Below are 13,618 nucleotides of genomic sequence, written 5' to 3' on the forward strand. Positions count from 1 at the left end.
AGTTATGTTTTCAAAGAGGAAAAACATTACTAACATGTCCATATGAAATAAGATTAGGTGACTTGAAAAATGTTTGTCAATTTTAAATAAATATTACACAATATTTAAATGAATATAATAGCAATAAATTATACAACTACCTGTAAATCTCACAATTAAGAAACATATCTAAGGTTAAAAGCAAAGCCATTTAGGTGAAAAACGTATTTTAAACCAAGTGAATATATTGCTGCTTTAATCTTTACAATTCTATTTCCTTACTAAAAAGCTTCTCAGTCACAAAAGAATGTTTTAAAAATTACAAATAATTATACCTACCAAGTTCCTTTCTAGGAAATTGAGCTTCATAACTGTATCTGCATTGTTCATTTAATGACACTGGTTTTTCACTCTACTGCTTGTGTATTGTTAGATATGTTCCAAGTGGCCACTGGAGCCAGTGGCTTGGATCCAAAGGAGCCCTTCCACTAGAGGAAAGCCTCTTCCACACACAGAAGGGCTGTTTCCAACCTAGCAGAAGAGCATTATGTGAGAAATGTGAACGAAAATTGAGGTAAGTTATTTGATTTATTTAAATTACTTTAGATCTCCTTATACCCACAAATTCATTCAATAGCTAAGCCTCATATTCAGTGTCCTCACATTAGAAATACCTTCCCATATATTTGCTTTAATGGATTGGGAATTTTTTTCCATGAAGAATTAATCAAACACCACTAATGTTTCTTTGCCTCATAATTATCTAGATCCAAATCAGGTTTTTTAACTGCTATTTGTTAAGTATGTGTTTATATAAATGTATTGTTTTACTAACAAATATTGGTTAATTAGATTACCTCAAAATACTGCTAAATTTAACTTTATGAATACAAACTTCAATATGAATGCAAACTGTATGCTTTATAAACACCTCAAAGGAGATGCGAGGAGATACTAGTGGAACAGCTTGCCTTCAGAAGTTGTGGCTGCTCCATCACTGGAGTTTTAAGAAGAGACTAGACAGCCACTTGTCTGGAATGGTATTGGGTTACCTGCTTGTGCAAGAGAAATTGGGTTGGACTAGAAGACCTCCAAGATCTCTTCCAATTGTTATGCTGTTATGAGTTAATACCATTTTCTAACATAATTCCTACAAGTCTGACCAAGATGCAAAACAGCACAATTCTAAGATCTAAAAATATTAATGAAATTTAATAGTTCCTATAATTTAAATATTGTTTTCAGTAGAATAAAGCTCCCAGTGAACACAAAAATACATTTCCAATTCCAACATATACAGGAGGCAAGATGATAAAATAACTAATAGTTAATACAACCGTGATAGAGACTCAAACACACAGCTAGGATCTAAGGCTGAATAACAAAGTCAGTTTTCATAGTTTTGAACACTCAGCAAAATCAGGGCAAGTCTAATCTCTGGGGCAGGGACTGGCAATTATTTTTTCCCCAAGGGTCCACATGACAAATTTGGACTGCTATAGAGGGCCAAATCAGTAGGCTGAACACAATTCTGCTGGAGATGCCCACATGTTGACAGCAGAAGGAGGACAGAGCCTTGGCTCACCTTGTCTGATGTTCTTTTGTCATAGAGGCAGAGAAGTTCTTTATCTCACCAGCTGACTAAAGGAGCACACTTGGCTTCTTTTACTGCCCTCTGTGGCGTGCCTGTTTATATTTTATTTTCTAACTTACAACTGATGCAACTGGACAGGGGCAGACAAAGGGCTGGTTGTGACCTGAGGGCCATAAAATGCCCAGGTCTGCTCTGGGTGAATAGCATCCCTCTCCTGTGAGATCTAACAGAAGAATAAATATAACAGTGAAGAGCCACTCCCACAAGTAACCCAGTTGCAAGCCTTTATAGATAACTGATAGAACCTTCAATGGAAGCCAAAAGCATACTGGCAATCAATGCAGCTTGCAGAGCACATGCTGAATAAGAAGCACCTTTAATTGCCCAGAGTGCTGTATTTAGCATCAGCTGAACCTTCCAAATGTTTCAGGGCAGCCTCAGTTAAAGTTCTTTGTAGTAGTTCAATTGGGATGTGACCAAGGCATGAGGGGTTGTGAGTAGCCTCCTGGCTGATGAATGGATGTCAACTGGTACATAACAGCTATGCAAAGGTTCTCCTAGCCATGGCTGTCATCTTTCCTTTGAACTGGAGGAGAAGGATTCCCAATTATCTATAGGTTTCGCCTGAGATAGCGCAACTCCATCCAGAACAAAAGATGTTTGTTCTGAACAAAAGATGTCCCAAACTAGCAGGGGCATAAAAACTGAGACCCACTCTACCTCCCTAAATCTGAGGTGAAGCCTATATTTTCCCATCCAGATCAAATAGGGTTTGACCACATAAATGATTGGTGCTAGGTCAAACAATTTAGAGCAAAACTGCAAACAAAAAATAGCACTTCATCTTATTTTAGTGCTTTAAAACAGGAGTCGCCAACTCCAGGAGAGTCCATCAGTCCACAACATGCCAAAAACCAGCCCACGCAAACAAGCAAAGCCTCATCCGTGGGATGCAGGCAGGACACAAAACCACACTCCCTCCAGTCCGCGGAAAAACCTCTCAAAGAAACCAGTCCCTGGTGCTGAAAAAGGTTGGGGTTGGGGTTTTACAATGTTTATACAAGTAGCCCAAAACTTACAAGAGTTCATTTAGTTACTATTTAAAGCTACAACAGCCCTAAAAAAGTGACTTATGACCATTTTCACACTTATGACCGTTGCAGCATTCTCCTGGTCACATGATCAAATTTTGAATGCTTAGCAACTGGTTCATATTTATGATAGTTGTAATGTCCTGAGGTCATGTGATCATCTTTTGTAATTTTCTGACAAGCAAAGTGCAGAAAGTGCAGTTAAATGAAGACAGATTCACTAACCATGTTACTAACTTAATAACTGCAATGATTCACTTAACAACTGTGGCTAAAAAGATGTAAAATGGGTCAAAACTCAATGAATGTCTTAAATTATTTTAAATTATTTAAATTATTTTAAGTATTTTCAACCCCATGAAAAAGCTTCTACACAAGACATGGAGAACCCAAGTCCCATGTTGTGGCCCTAAAGCTTCCTGTGACTGATTAAAACTAAGAGCAATGTTTTGGACATTTTTTCAATGATGATAAAGTTTTGAAACAAGGTTACAAAAACAACAGTCCCTAGTCTTTTGAGGCCAATGAGCACACATGTCATTTTGATGTTCAGAGATGGCTGCTACAATGGCTGTGACTTGCCACAACCTTTATCAGAAAGGAAACTGTGTGTTGCTTCCTACCATTCTCTGTAGTTCTTTGCAAATACTGACAACTCTAATAATATATATTTTTTGATAGGTAGGTAAAGCATTGATTACAGCTACCAATCTCTTTTTATTTTTAGGAAGCACGTGCAGACTACTTAGACTATTCGAGGTCGGCTTGGAAACAAAAAAGATTTTGGAGGCTGATGCTGTATAGCATGCCAGCTTCCTTCCTCATTCCATTTTTTAGGAGCAATCTCATACATTCTGGCAGCACTTGTCTTGAATTTACTTGTCAGAATTTTAAAAATTGCTACTTTAATTATTTCCCACAATAAAGATATTATCTGCATTTCCTATAACATAGGTATTTTTAAAGGTTTAATTGAATGATGTATAGGAACAGTATTTATCAAAAAGAGAAAGTATTGCTAAATACAAAAAATATTTAAAAAGAACAGAGAACAATAGTGAATATACATTCAAAGCCTATGAATGTACACTATGTCAGTAAATATAAATACATGTTCTGTCTTATCACAGTAAAAGCAACTTACCAGACAATTCAACATAAAACATTTAAGACAAAATTTCCTTATAAAAGAGGATTAAAAATATGGGGAAGAAACTTAAAAGTTTTATTGGAAATATACTACAGAACTGCTGGAACTGGAATTGATAGTTTATCCCTTGAATGGAAAACTAATGGAAGCTCCTATGAACAAAATACTAAAAAATTATTTTACTTAATTGATTTTCAAAAATTAAAAGAAAAAAACTCCTCATGCTTAGATAGTAAAATATGATAAGGTTAAATTCATTAAGACTTCTTAACATCAAAGACACTGAACAAACCTTAAGCAAGCAAACACATTATAAAATCTCTATCTAAACTATTGCTTAAACTAATTAATAGTGTATGATAAGGTAACATTTAACTTCAGAAGTACTGTTATGATGTAATTATACAACTAATGGAACAGAACTATCAATAGTTTGTTAATTTAATGGCCTACAATTCCAATCCTCTTTTGATTTTTCCAAAGGAAAAATCCTCCACTCAATAAACAGCAAAATTGCATAACACCTTCCTGCCAAAATAATATTTAATAAACAGAGGAATTTTAACTAATCAGTGGTTTACCAAGCTGGTACAAAAATTGCTAGGAAATACAGATAGTCCTCACCTTACAATCATTCATTTAATGACCATTTGAAGTTGCAACTGCAATGAAAAAAGCGATTTATGACAGTTTTCACACATTACTGTTGCAGCATCCTCATGATCATTTGATCAAAATTTGGATGCTTGGCAACTGGTTCCTATTTATGACGGTTGCAGGATCCCAGGGACATGTGATCCACTTTTTGCAACTTTCTGACAACTAAAGTCAATGGGGAAGCCAGATTCACTTAACAACTATGTTACCAATTTAACAATTGCAGTGATTCACTTAACAACTGTGACAAGTAAGATCATAAAATGGGCCAAAACTCACTTAATAACTGTCTTGCTTAGCAACAGAAAATTTGCCTAAATTGTGGTCTTAAGTTGAGGGCTATCTGTACAACTCAATTTTTAGACCAGGGGTGTCAAACTCACGGCCCGCGGGCTGCATCTGCTGAAGTAGGCATCCGTCCCGTCTCTTCTACCCACCTACCCGCAGAGGAGAATTAGAGTGCTGATCTGGTTCTCGAAGAAATCCAGTTTGACACCCCTGGTTTAGACCAGTGTTTCTCAACCTTGCCAATTTCTTCTGGCTGGGGAATTCTAAGAGTTGAAGTCCACCCACCTTCAAGCTGCCAAGCTTGACAATCACTGATTTTGACAGAAGAAAATATATACCCAAATCAGCACACATTCCACCATTTCAAATAAAATTATAAAATTATAGGAGTAGGAAATGCTACCATCTATTAGAAAACAAGTAAAACTAAATAAGATTGGCTGGTTTTCAGATTTAGGCAGATTTCAAAGGACAAGGTCAAATCAGAGTCTACATAAATTTGCAACATAAAAAGAATAAACTGAAAGAATTACAGAGATTAAAGTCTGCAAATGCGTTGTCAAATTTATTTTACAATTTATCACCATTAATTGTATTTTGTTTTTACATACAGAATAAACTTAATTCAAAGTACGAAGTATATGAATGGAGGAAACTCGGATCAGATTTGTATATTCTACAAATGTGACGTAGTAGTAATTAGATTTTTAGCCTACAAAAGTATTTCACCATTACTATAACTTACTTTTTCTCTGCCACAAAGCTACTTATCTTGACTTTCCCAGTGTACAGGATGAGTAACTAGAGATGAATTAGCAACCTTAGTTTAACCGCTGAGCTCCAAATTAAAAAAACAAAACAAAACCTACATCTAAAAAAAAAAAACCTGCAATGAAGACAAGCAAGCTACTGGAATTTGAGTTAATGCTTTCTGTAATAACTTCAACATTATGAAATAATTAATGCCCTGTTTAACCTAGTTTATGTGTATTTCTCAAAGTGAAGCTAAACTAGCCTACACTGGGAATAAAACCATTCCATTATATTTTGAACAGTAAGAAGCTCTAGTGCCGGGATGGTGAACCTACGGCACGAGTGGCATGCGGAGCCATTTGTCAGGGCACGCAAGGCGTTGCCATGTCAGCAGGCCAGCACACTGGCCAGCTGAGTTCTGCCTTTTTTAAAGCCATTTTCTGCCCTCCCCAGGCTCCAGAGGCTTTATAGGAGCCTGAGGGTGGCGAAAAAAGCCTCCCCTCCTCCGAGGCCCTTGGAGGCTTCAGGAGCTTCCTGAAGCCTCCGGAGTGCAAAAACCCAGGCAAACCAGAGGTTTTGAAACTAAAAACAATCATACGATTTCTGGTTTGCTCGTAGTGTCATTTTTCCTCCTCTGGAGCCCTCAGGGAAGCCTCCGGAAGGCTTAAACCGGCTCTATGAGCAAACCAGAATTCTGTCCCTGAATTTCTGGTTTGCCCATAGGGCTGGTTTTTTGTGCTCCGGAGGCTTCAGGGAAGCTCCTGAAGCCTCCGGAGGGGCGGGAAGGCTGTCTTCGCCCTCCCCAGGCTCCTATAAAGCCTCTGGAGTCTGGGGAGTGTGAAAAAAGCATGCAAAAAATGGGGGGTTGCGCCTGTCATGCACGCAGGGGGGTCGTGCATTGCATTATGGGTGTGGTACACACTCCTGCACTCCCCCCGCTTGTGGCACATGACCCAAAAAAGGTTCGCCATCGATGCTCTAGTGTATTCTGAACTTGTACAATTAGAAGTTTACCTTAGCTGGAGATTCATCTATAAAAATTTAGTAAATTGTTTCCCTTCATCTTTACAACACAGAAATATATTTTAAAAAAATAAAGCAATGTTTATTCCAATATGGTTATATGGCTTGCAAGAAAGATATTCAATTGAAGGAGTCTAAGGAAAGAGTGGGGTGTTAAATTTTCTACTATGAAAGTCAGAAGACCATCGTAATTTTAAGTTAACAGTTATTAATATAATCACATTACCTCAAAAAGCAATAAAACTATTACTATAAAAGCTCAGTTTTCTAAATGGACACTCAGTTGGGGAATTTCATATGCAAGCACAAAATCTGATTTTGGACTTTTTCAATGTTCATATCATCTATATAATTTTGTAAACATTTAAACTAAACTAAAATGGACATATAAATATTTGAGTTAAAGAGGCAATCCTCCCCTTTCAATTATCTTCATGAAATTGAGAGTATGTTGTATTGTAAACATTTTCTCTCCTGAAAAGATGGTCTTTTGTTTTGGAGAGAAAGAGGAACAAATGCTGGGAAGGATGTAAAAATGAAAACATTCAAATGTATACAAAACCCCTTGCTACTTTTTTCCTACTATCTTAACCAACCTGAAAACCGAATTACAAAAACTGAATTAGGGAGGTTAGACATCCAAAGTTATCAATAAAAACGTGAATGCTTTATTAAGCAGAAGTACATATTTAAACAGCCAGCAAATACTTACTTCTTACTTCGTTCTTCATGTCCATTGGCACTGCTCAATTTGTTCTCATCCTAAGCAGGGTTGATAGAAGAACATCATGAGGACGAAGTGGAAACATTTCAAGTGGTCAAAAGGGTAATGGGGACAGGGATAAGAAAATACAAAACAAAAATTTAATACTAAATTTTACATTCAATATGGAATGCTACTAATTAAGGTAGACTTTTTAACCACTTTGCTGCTTACATTTAAGTCATACAACTATAAATAGAAAATTACTATTTAAAAATGATTTAAATTATACAAACTTTCTTACAATGAAATAAAGCCATCCTGCAGTTTCCAGCACTGAAGTGGTTAAATGATAAAATATAAACAAGAAATATCAAGTTTAAAAGCACATTCATATGCTATAATCCCATTTGACCAATACCAAGGCTATATTTCTGCCTAAGCCCCAAGTGACCAAGCTAGCAGCCAGCCACTATCGATTTCCTGTGACCGATGCCATTCCTGAGATCTTCGCCCATTTTCGTTGGAGGGTTGGGACTGTAAGAGCTTGATGCCACCTCTGTCACACATCTCGCCCTGAAGCAAACAGGGATTCACACTGCTTTAGTAATGTCGACTCCCAAGTCATTCATCAAAAATCCAACCAGTCCAGCCTAAATATTTCCTATTTTCAAACCTGTTTACATGGAAAATATCCATGTTAAACTAGCATACAATATACTTAACATTACAATTTATATTCATTTCAAAATTTTACATAAGTACTAATTACATAATACTAAAACATGAACATTTAAAAGGTTACAACACTTTTCCAAATCTCATACCGAAGAGCTGCACTAAATATACTCCAAAATCAACTAACAGTTGCTGTTATGTTTATTGTAGTTATCACACCAGTTACACCATGAGTTCAACTGCACATTAAGTTTTAAATATATATATATATATATAAATTTGTGAAGCCAGTGCTACTGCATGCATAATTTCATAGTTTTCTGAAGATCTGGTGAAATCTATATATATTTGCTCCCTATTTAGTTCTGAAGCTAGGTACTCGGAAGCGGAGAAAGGTAAAGATTTCTAAGAAATTACTAGATAAAAGAGTACTCTGTCACAATCAACGTAGTTCGAAATATCTTTCATGTTTACTATGATGTGAACTATTCAGGGATCCAAGAATTTTGGAAACAACTTTCACATAACACTTTGATTACTGTCTGGTGTTGCTAAAAAATTAATAACCCATCCTTTAAAAAAAAGCTGTAACTCCTCTTGCATTACTAAGCAGATTAAAGATTTGTTTGTCATGAACTTAGGGAAAAAGTTATTCTTGGAACCCTGCTGTTTGCCCAAACCATTGCATTCACCTTCTTGGTCTATCAAAATTGAGGTGGTAGTCTTTAGGAGTGCTTTTGTTCGTTTGTTTGTTTTACCTAGGGGGACCACGGTACAGCGATACGTCACTCAATTACTACCTTATGATTGACAGTTCACACTGGAATCAAAGGTGAATTCATGGGAGTAGAGGTGAGATATCGTTAGGCAAGTCTACAAAGAGAGATAGATGGGCATTTATTCATCACGCTGAAGTGAAACTACTGCACAATATAATTACATTAACAGCATTTAGTTACTGGTAAGATACACGTAATGCATGTCCAATAAGATAAATCATGAGGGCTCCAGGGATTTTAGTTTATAGTTCAGCAGTAGTTTCATGAATAATGCTAAATGAATATTGCTAAAGAACTTGTTAGCATATCTTCTCACCTTCTTAAAGGGGGCTTCGAGCATTGCTTCAATATCAATATCATCAGCCATTTTTCAGGGCACCTAGAAAAAAATAACATCCTTTAGTCAAGAATCTACTTCTGTATTTGTGATCAATTTAAGATTTAGTGGTACCACATTTCCGAAGGATGTTGTTCTATAACTATGCACTAAGTACATCTAAACTGAACCTATCCATGTATTTAATACTTTTCTCTCAAAGAATGAGTTAATTCCTACCTTAGAAAGTACTTCAGAAACATGTATGCTACACAACTTTTTTAAAATGAATTTATGATTTTATAATTTATGAATTTCTCACTGTAGATTTCACATAATTATTGCTAAATGTAGCTCATATTGCAACTGTGGTATAGAAAGTCAGCTTCTTTGTTCTATACCAAACCTAAATTTTAATCATGGGCAAGCAATGCAAAGGATACAGCTCCTAAACAGATCATAAAAATCCTGTACTGAAAGTAGATAATGATTTTTTAAGTCTAATCAAGTTACTATCCTTAACCACTGGGATTTGTGAAACTGTGCTCTTGGCGGTGATACATGTATGTTCTTCTAAGTAAACAAAATGAATCTTCATTATCACTTTTGGTGAAGTCTAAATGGTTCCTTACTCGAAGAGTCTATTCATCTAACATATTTCCTTGAAATTTATTTCAAATGTAATTCATGTGATGCTACTGCCTTACCTCCAAGGTGTGGGAGAAACATCCCTATGATGGAAAAAAGCTCATTAGAGCTTCAGATTGGAAGTTCCTCATGAATTTGATGATTTCCTAATTCCCCGAAATCTGCCATGAATCATTGACTCCTTGGGTCAAAAATTCGAAACAGATTAGTCAAGCTATCTTAATAACCACTTGTATGGAATTAGTATAGATTCTCAAATGCAAACTTGTAATATAAGCTTCCAAGTTTGTCATAACAATTATGACCAAATACTTCAGTGAAATGAAAAGGTTACAAGTGGCAATTACTATATATAAGATGAAACTAGAATTTCCAAGTATGGAAATTGAAATACAGATGTACATATTATCTTGCTTTTTACTACTACCTTTTGAGAAAATAGTGTAAAGACAGAATATATGATGAAATGCATGCTCATTATTGAATTCAGGAAATATGAAAAGATTTGTCACCAGTTACAGCAACAATTATATTTCTATTCAGATCTCCTATACAATGTACTATTTCAAACTATTATAACACTTTACTGTTAACAATTTGTAAAAATTGCTGTAACAATTTTTCACCTTTTCCAAAAACTAAAAATGCATATTACACATATACCAAAGTGATTATAAAATCTGCAGGGTTGCAGAGTTATTTGGATCCAAAGTGAGCGACACATTTGAAGAAATGTGGGGACATGAAAAGTATTCATTAGCATCTCCTAGGAAAATACATATTTGAGTAAACAAATACTTTATGGTCATTGTGAGGCCCATAAAAAGGCACAAGAAACCCCATGTGAAGGCACCAGCAAGCCTTTTTACATTTGAAGATTCATATCTACTTTGGATCCAAATAGCTGCATATTGCTATAAATTTGCCATTTAAGTTGAATGAGAGAATTTCTCAGGAAAACTTTCAATAAATGTAGAATCCAATGTAATGAAAGAAATATTAAAGTTGCCTCAGACGATCATCTTCTGTGACATGATACTCAATTTATAGAACTACTGTGCTCATATATTATCTACCTCTGAAACAAATATCTACCAGAATATATAACTGCTACTGCTATGTAGAAAGCAATATCTTCAAAAATCCTGTATTTAAGTATCATCATCCAGAATGTCCCATTAAACATTCACAGCCCTATAGGAAGAGAAAAGAAGCAGTACTGTGTAGAAAACATTTCTAAGCATGTCACAGAAATAAAATTAGGGATACACTTTCAAATTATGTCCAGCAATTGATTAAATCTGTATCAAATAACTTCATACTGGCATATTAGATAGTAGAAATGATAGTAAGAATAAATATGACTACACAAATCAATAAGTTGCAACACAACTTATTAAGAATCCAAAGGTCATAAGCCTGTTGGAAAATGAGCAACTAAACCCAGCAAATATCCCAGCTCTTGATATTTGGATGAAAATATAACTATTTGCAGAAAAATACTGCTTAAGTTTTAGTACTTGTACAAGTAACAAATTGTGATCTTCTCATGCTACATTTTAGGTTTAAATAAAGTACACTTGAACTTTAAAATATTTTCAACACTGTCCTAAGTAATATGGCGAATAAACAGCATGGGATAGGGGAATGTGACTTTTAAATGAATACTACAGAGTTTGACACCAGACAATTTAGCAAACTCACATTGAGGGAAACCTATCCTCAAACAAAAACAGTATTGGAAGATCTGCCATTTTATATATGGAAAGAACAGAACTTATTAACCCCCACTCCCACCCAAGTCTTTTCTAAAAATGTATTCTATTTCTTTGTTTGAACATATAAAAGTTCCATAAGGTAATCTGATTAATAAACATTATGAATTACAATTTTTAAAGATGTTGAAATAGGCCTATAGCGCTATAGTACACTAGGCATAGATACTGTGCTATATTATAGAGCAGTTCAAAAATAAATTTAAGAACTTCTCAAGCACTTCAAAGAAATGTCAGGTATTCATGGAAATATGGGAAGAAAAGGACTGTTAGAAATGCTGGCTTTCACTATAGTAAAAACAGCCCAGCAAAAAAAGCTAGCAGTATTATAATTAGCATGAGATACAATTAAATAATATTCTCATAGAGAATAGTATTTACCCAGTACTGTATCAGTCCAATATCTTTTTTTTACAGTATTAGTTATAATTTTAACAGAAAGCATAAGTTCTATGTGCAAGTATTATAAATTAAAAATTATAATAAAAATGTTATAATATAAATGCTTCAAAATGTTTTTGAAAATTAAAAAATGATGTAGTCCAAACAGAGCAATTCAAATATCCCAGGCAATATAACTAAAATTATTCAAGTAAACAGGAATATTAAAATATACAGATTTAGTCTGGTAACAAGGAAGTCAGAACTCTGATGGTATTTGCTTAAAAGCCTTTCTTAGGTTAAACTACACTGTAGTTTATATATATATATATATATATATCACATCACACTCACACACATACAGAGCAGAGATATTTATTTTCCATCTATTAAAGATATACTGATCTGGCCAATTAAATATTAGTTTTGCTTTTTGGCAATCTGGCCTTTTAGTGTAGAATCCAAACAGTTAATTAAAACAAAACCATATAGATAATGCATTTTCAGAAGCAATATCTCCAACATATCATAATCCACCATAAGACTTAGCACAGTAATCTACAATTCACACAAACAAATTCAGGTATAATTCTCTAAAGAGACCTTGTCCCATACCCAGGTTGCAATAAACCACTGTTGAAACTTTTGTGCATTTCAAAACTAGTTTGTGACTTAGTAGGCCTGGGTTAACTACAAAATAAGATCAGGTTTTTAAGAAAGATGGGTTGTCGTTTTTTACTAAACATTGTCTAGTTACATAAGTGAAATGTTTTCAAATTGTAAAGCAAAAAAATGCGTGCATTTACTTATTTAAAAATATAAAGAACTACACATTTTTGGGAAACAAACCACGTGTACGGATTTAACCTCTGCAGCTATATACCGTAGAAAGTTCGTCATCTCCCCCCCCCCCACCTGAAGATCTTCGGCCCAATAACTGTTCAAAAAAAAATACCACGGTAGTAAACAGACTTTCTACTCTCCTTCCAGTAGTTATTACGATGGCTCTTTACTAAGCGCCCTTATTCTCTCGGGTCATCAGCCTTTCGTTAATACACAACAGCACACACTGCGAAGTTTTAAGGCCCTTCCCGCGAGAATATCTAAAGCAATAAAGAAATAGTTAGGAATCTTGTGGCGAAATATATCCCGATCATAATCATGAGACTCAGGAAAAAGGTCTACTCCACGAAACCTTCCGCGCGGAAATAAAAACACTATTTCCAAAACTAAACCATACCATTCGACTTCCCTCGTTTTCTCCCGCCACCCCCGGGCACCACGTTGAGGCCTGTACACCCCCCTCCCCCGCCACAGGAGCTGGGACTTCCAGTCCGGTTGACCAGACCAGTATTAAATCGAAGACAAAAAGAAATGGGCCCGCCACCAAGAAGGCCTAACGCAGACACCCTTAAGGCTCGCAGAACCCGCGCTGCCATTTCCCCAGAATAATTCATAAGAGAGCCGTCAAAAATATGGAAGCTATTACCTGCGCTGCCGGCCTCTCGCTTCTGCTCAGGTGTTTATGAGGCGGAGGGATACTGCCACGGCCGTCGTTTGCTTGCTCCGGGTCCGGATACGCGTGAGGAGAGGGGCGCTGGCCCTTAAACGAAAAAATTACCTCAGCAACAAGAGCAGGCAAAAAAAAGCTACACTAAGAATGACCTCGAAAAATCAGCGCGAGTAACGCAAGGAAGCTTCGCAACAAGAACACACGGGCTCCGCTTTAGCAAAGGCGACTGCTCCCTGAAATGGCGCCCGCCGCGTCCTGATGCTTGGAGGAGGATCTGTGTTGCCGCTATG

The 13,618-nt window shown here is 35.9% G+C and overlaps 1 protein-coding gene across 3 annotated transcripts in view; it reads right to left on the reverse strand.

Annotated features, from left to right (window-relative positions):
• The window catches only part of RBM39 (RNA binding motif protein 39), a 29,950-nt gene extending 16,332 nt beyond the window's left edge, over positions 1 to 13,618 (reverse strand). For 2 of the 3 annotated variants that reach the window (XM_032217677.1, XM_032217675.1), the window contains exons 1-3: positions 13,305 to 13,618; positions 9,012 to 9,074; positions 7,248 to 7,297 (exon numbers count right to left, since the gene is read on the reverse strand). In XM_032217677.1, the coding sequence (XP_032073568.1) occupies positions 7,248 to 7,297; positions 9,012 to 9,062 (101 nt within the window). In that variant the 5' untranslated portion in view covers positions 9,063 to 9,074; positions 13,305 to 13,618. Of the gene's footprint in view, positions 1 to 7,247; positions 7,298 to 9,011; positions 12,919 to 13,304 lie in introns of those variants that run through there. The other variant, XM_032217676.1, reaches the window with a different exon arrangement.

This window comes from Thamnophis elegans, chromosome 5 (genome assembly GCF_009769535.1).
Source record: "Thamnophis elegans isolate rThaEle1 chromosome 5, rThaEle1.pri, whole genome shotgun sequence".
NCBI lineage: Eukaryota > Metazoa > Chordata > Lepidosauria > Squamata > Colubridae > Thamnophis > Thamnophis elegans.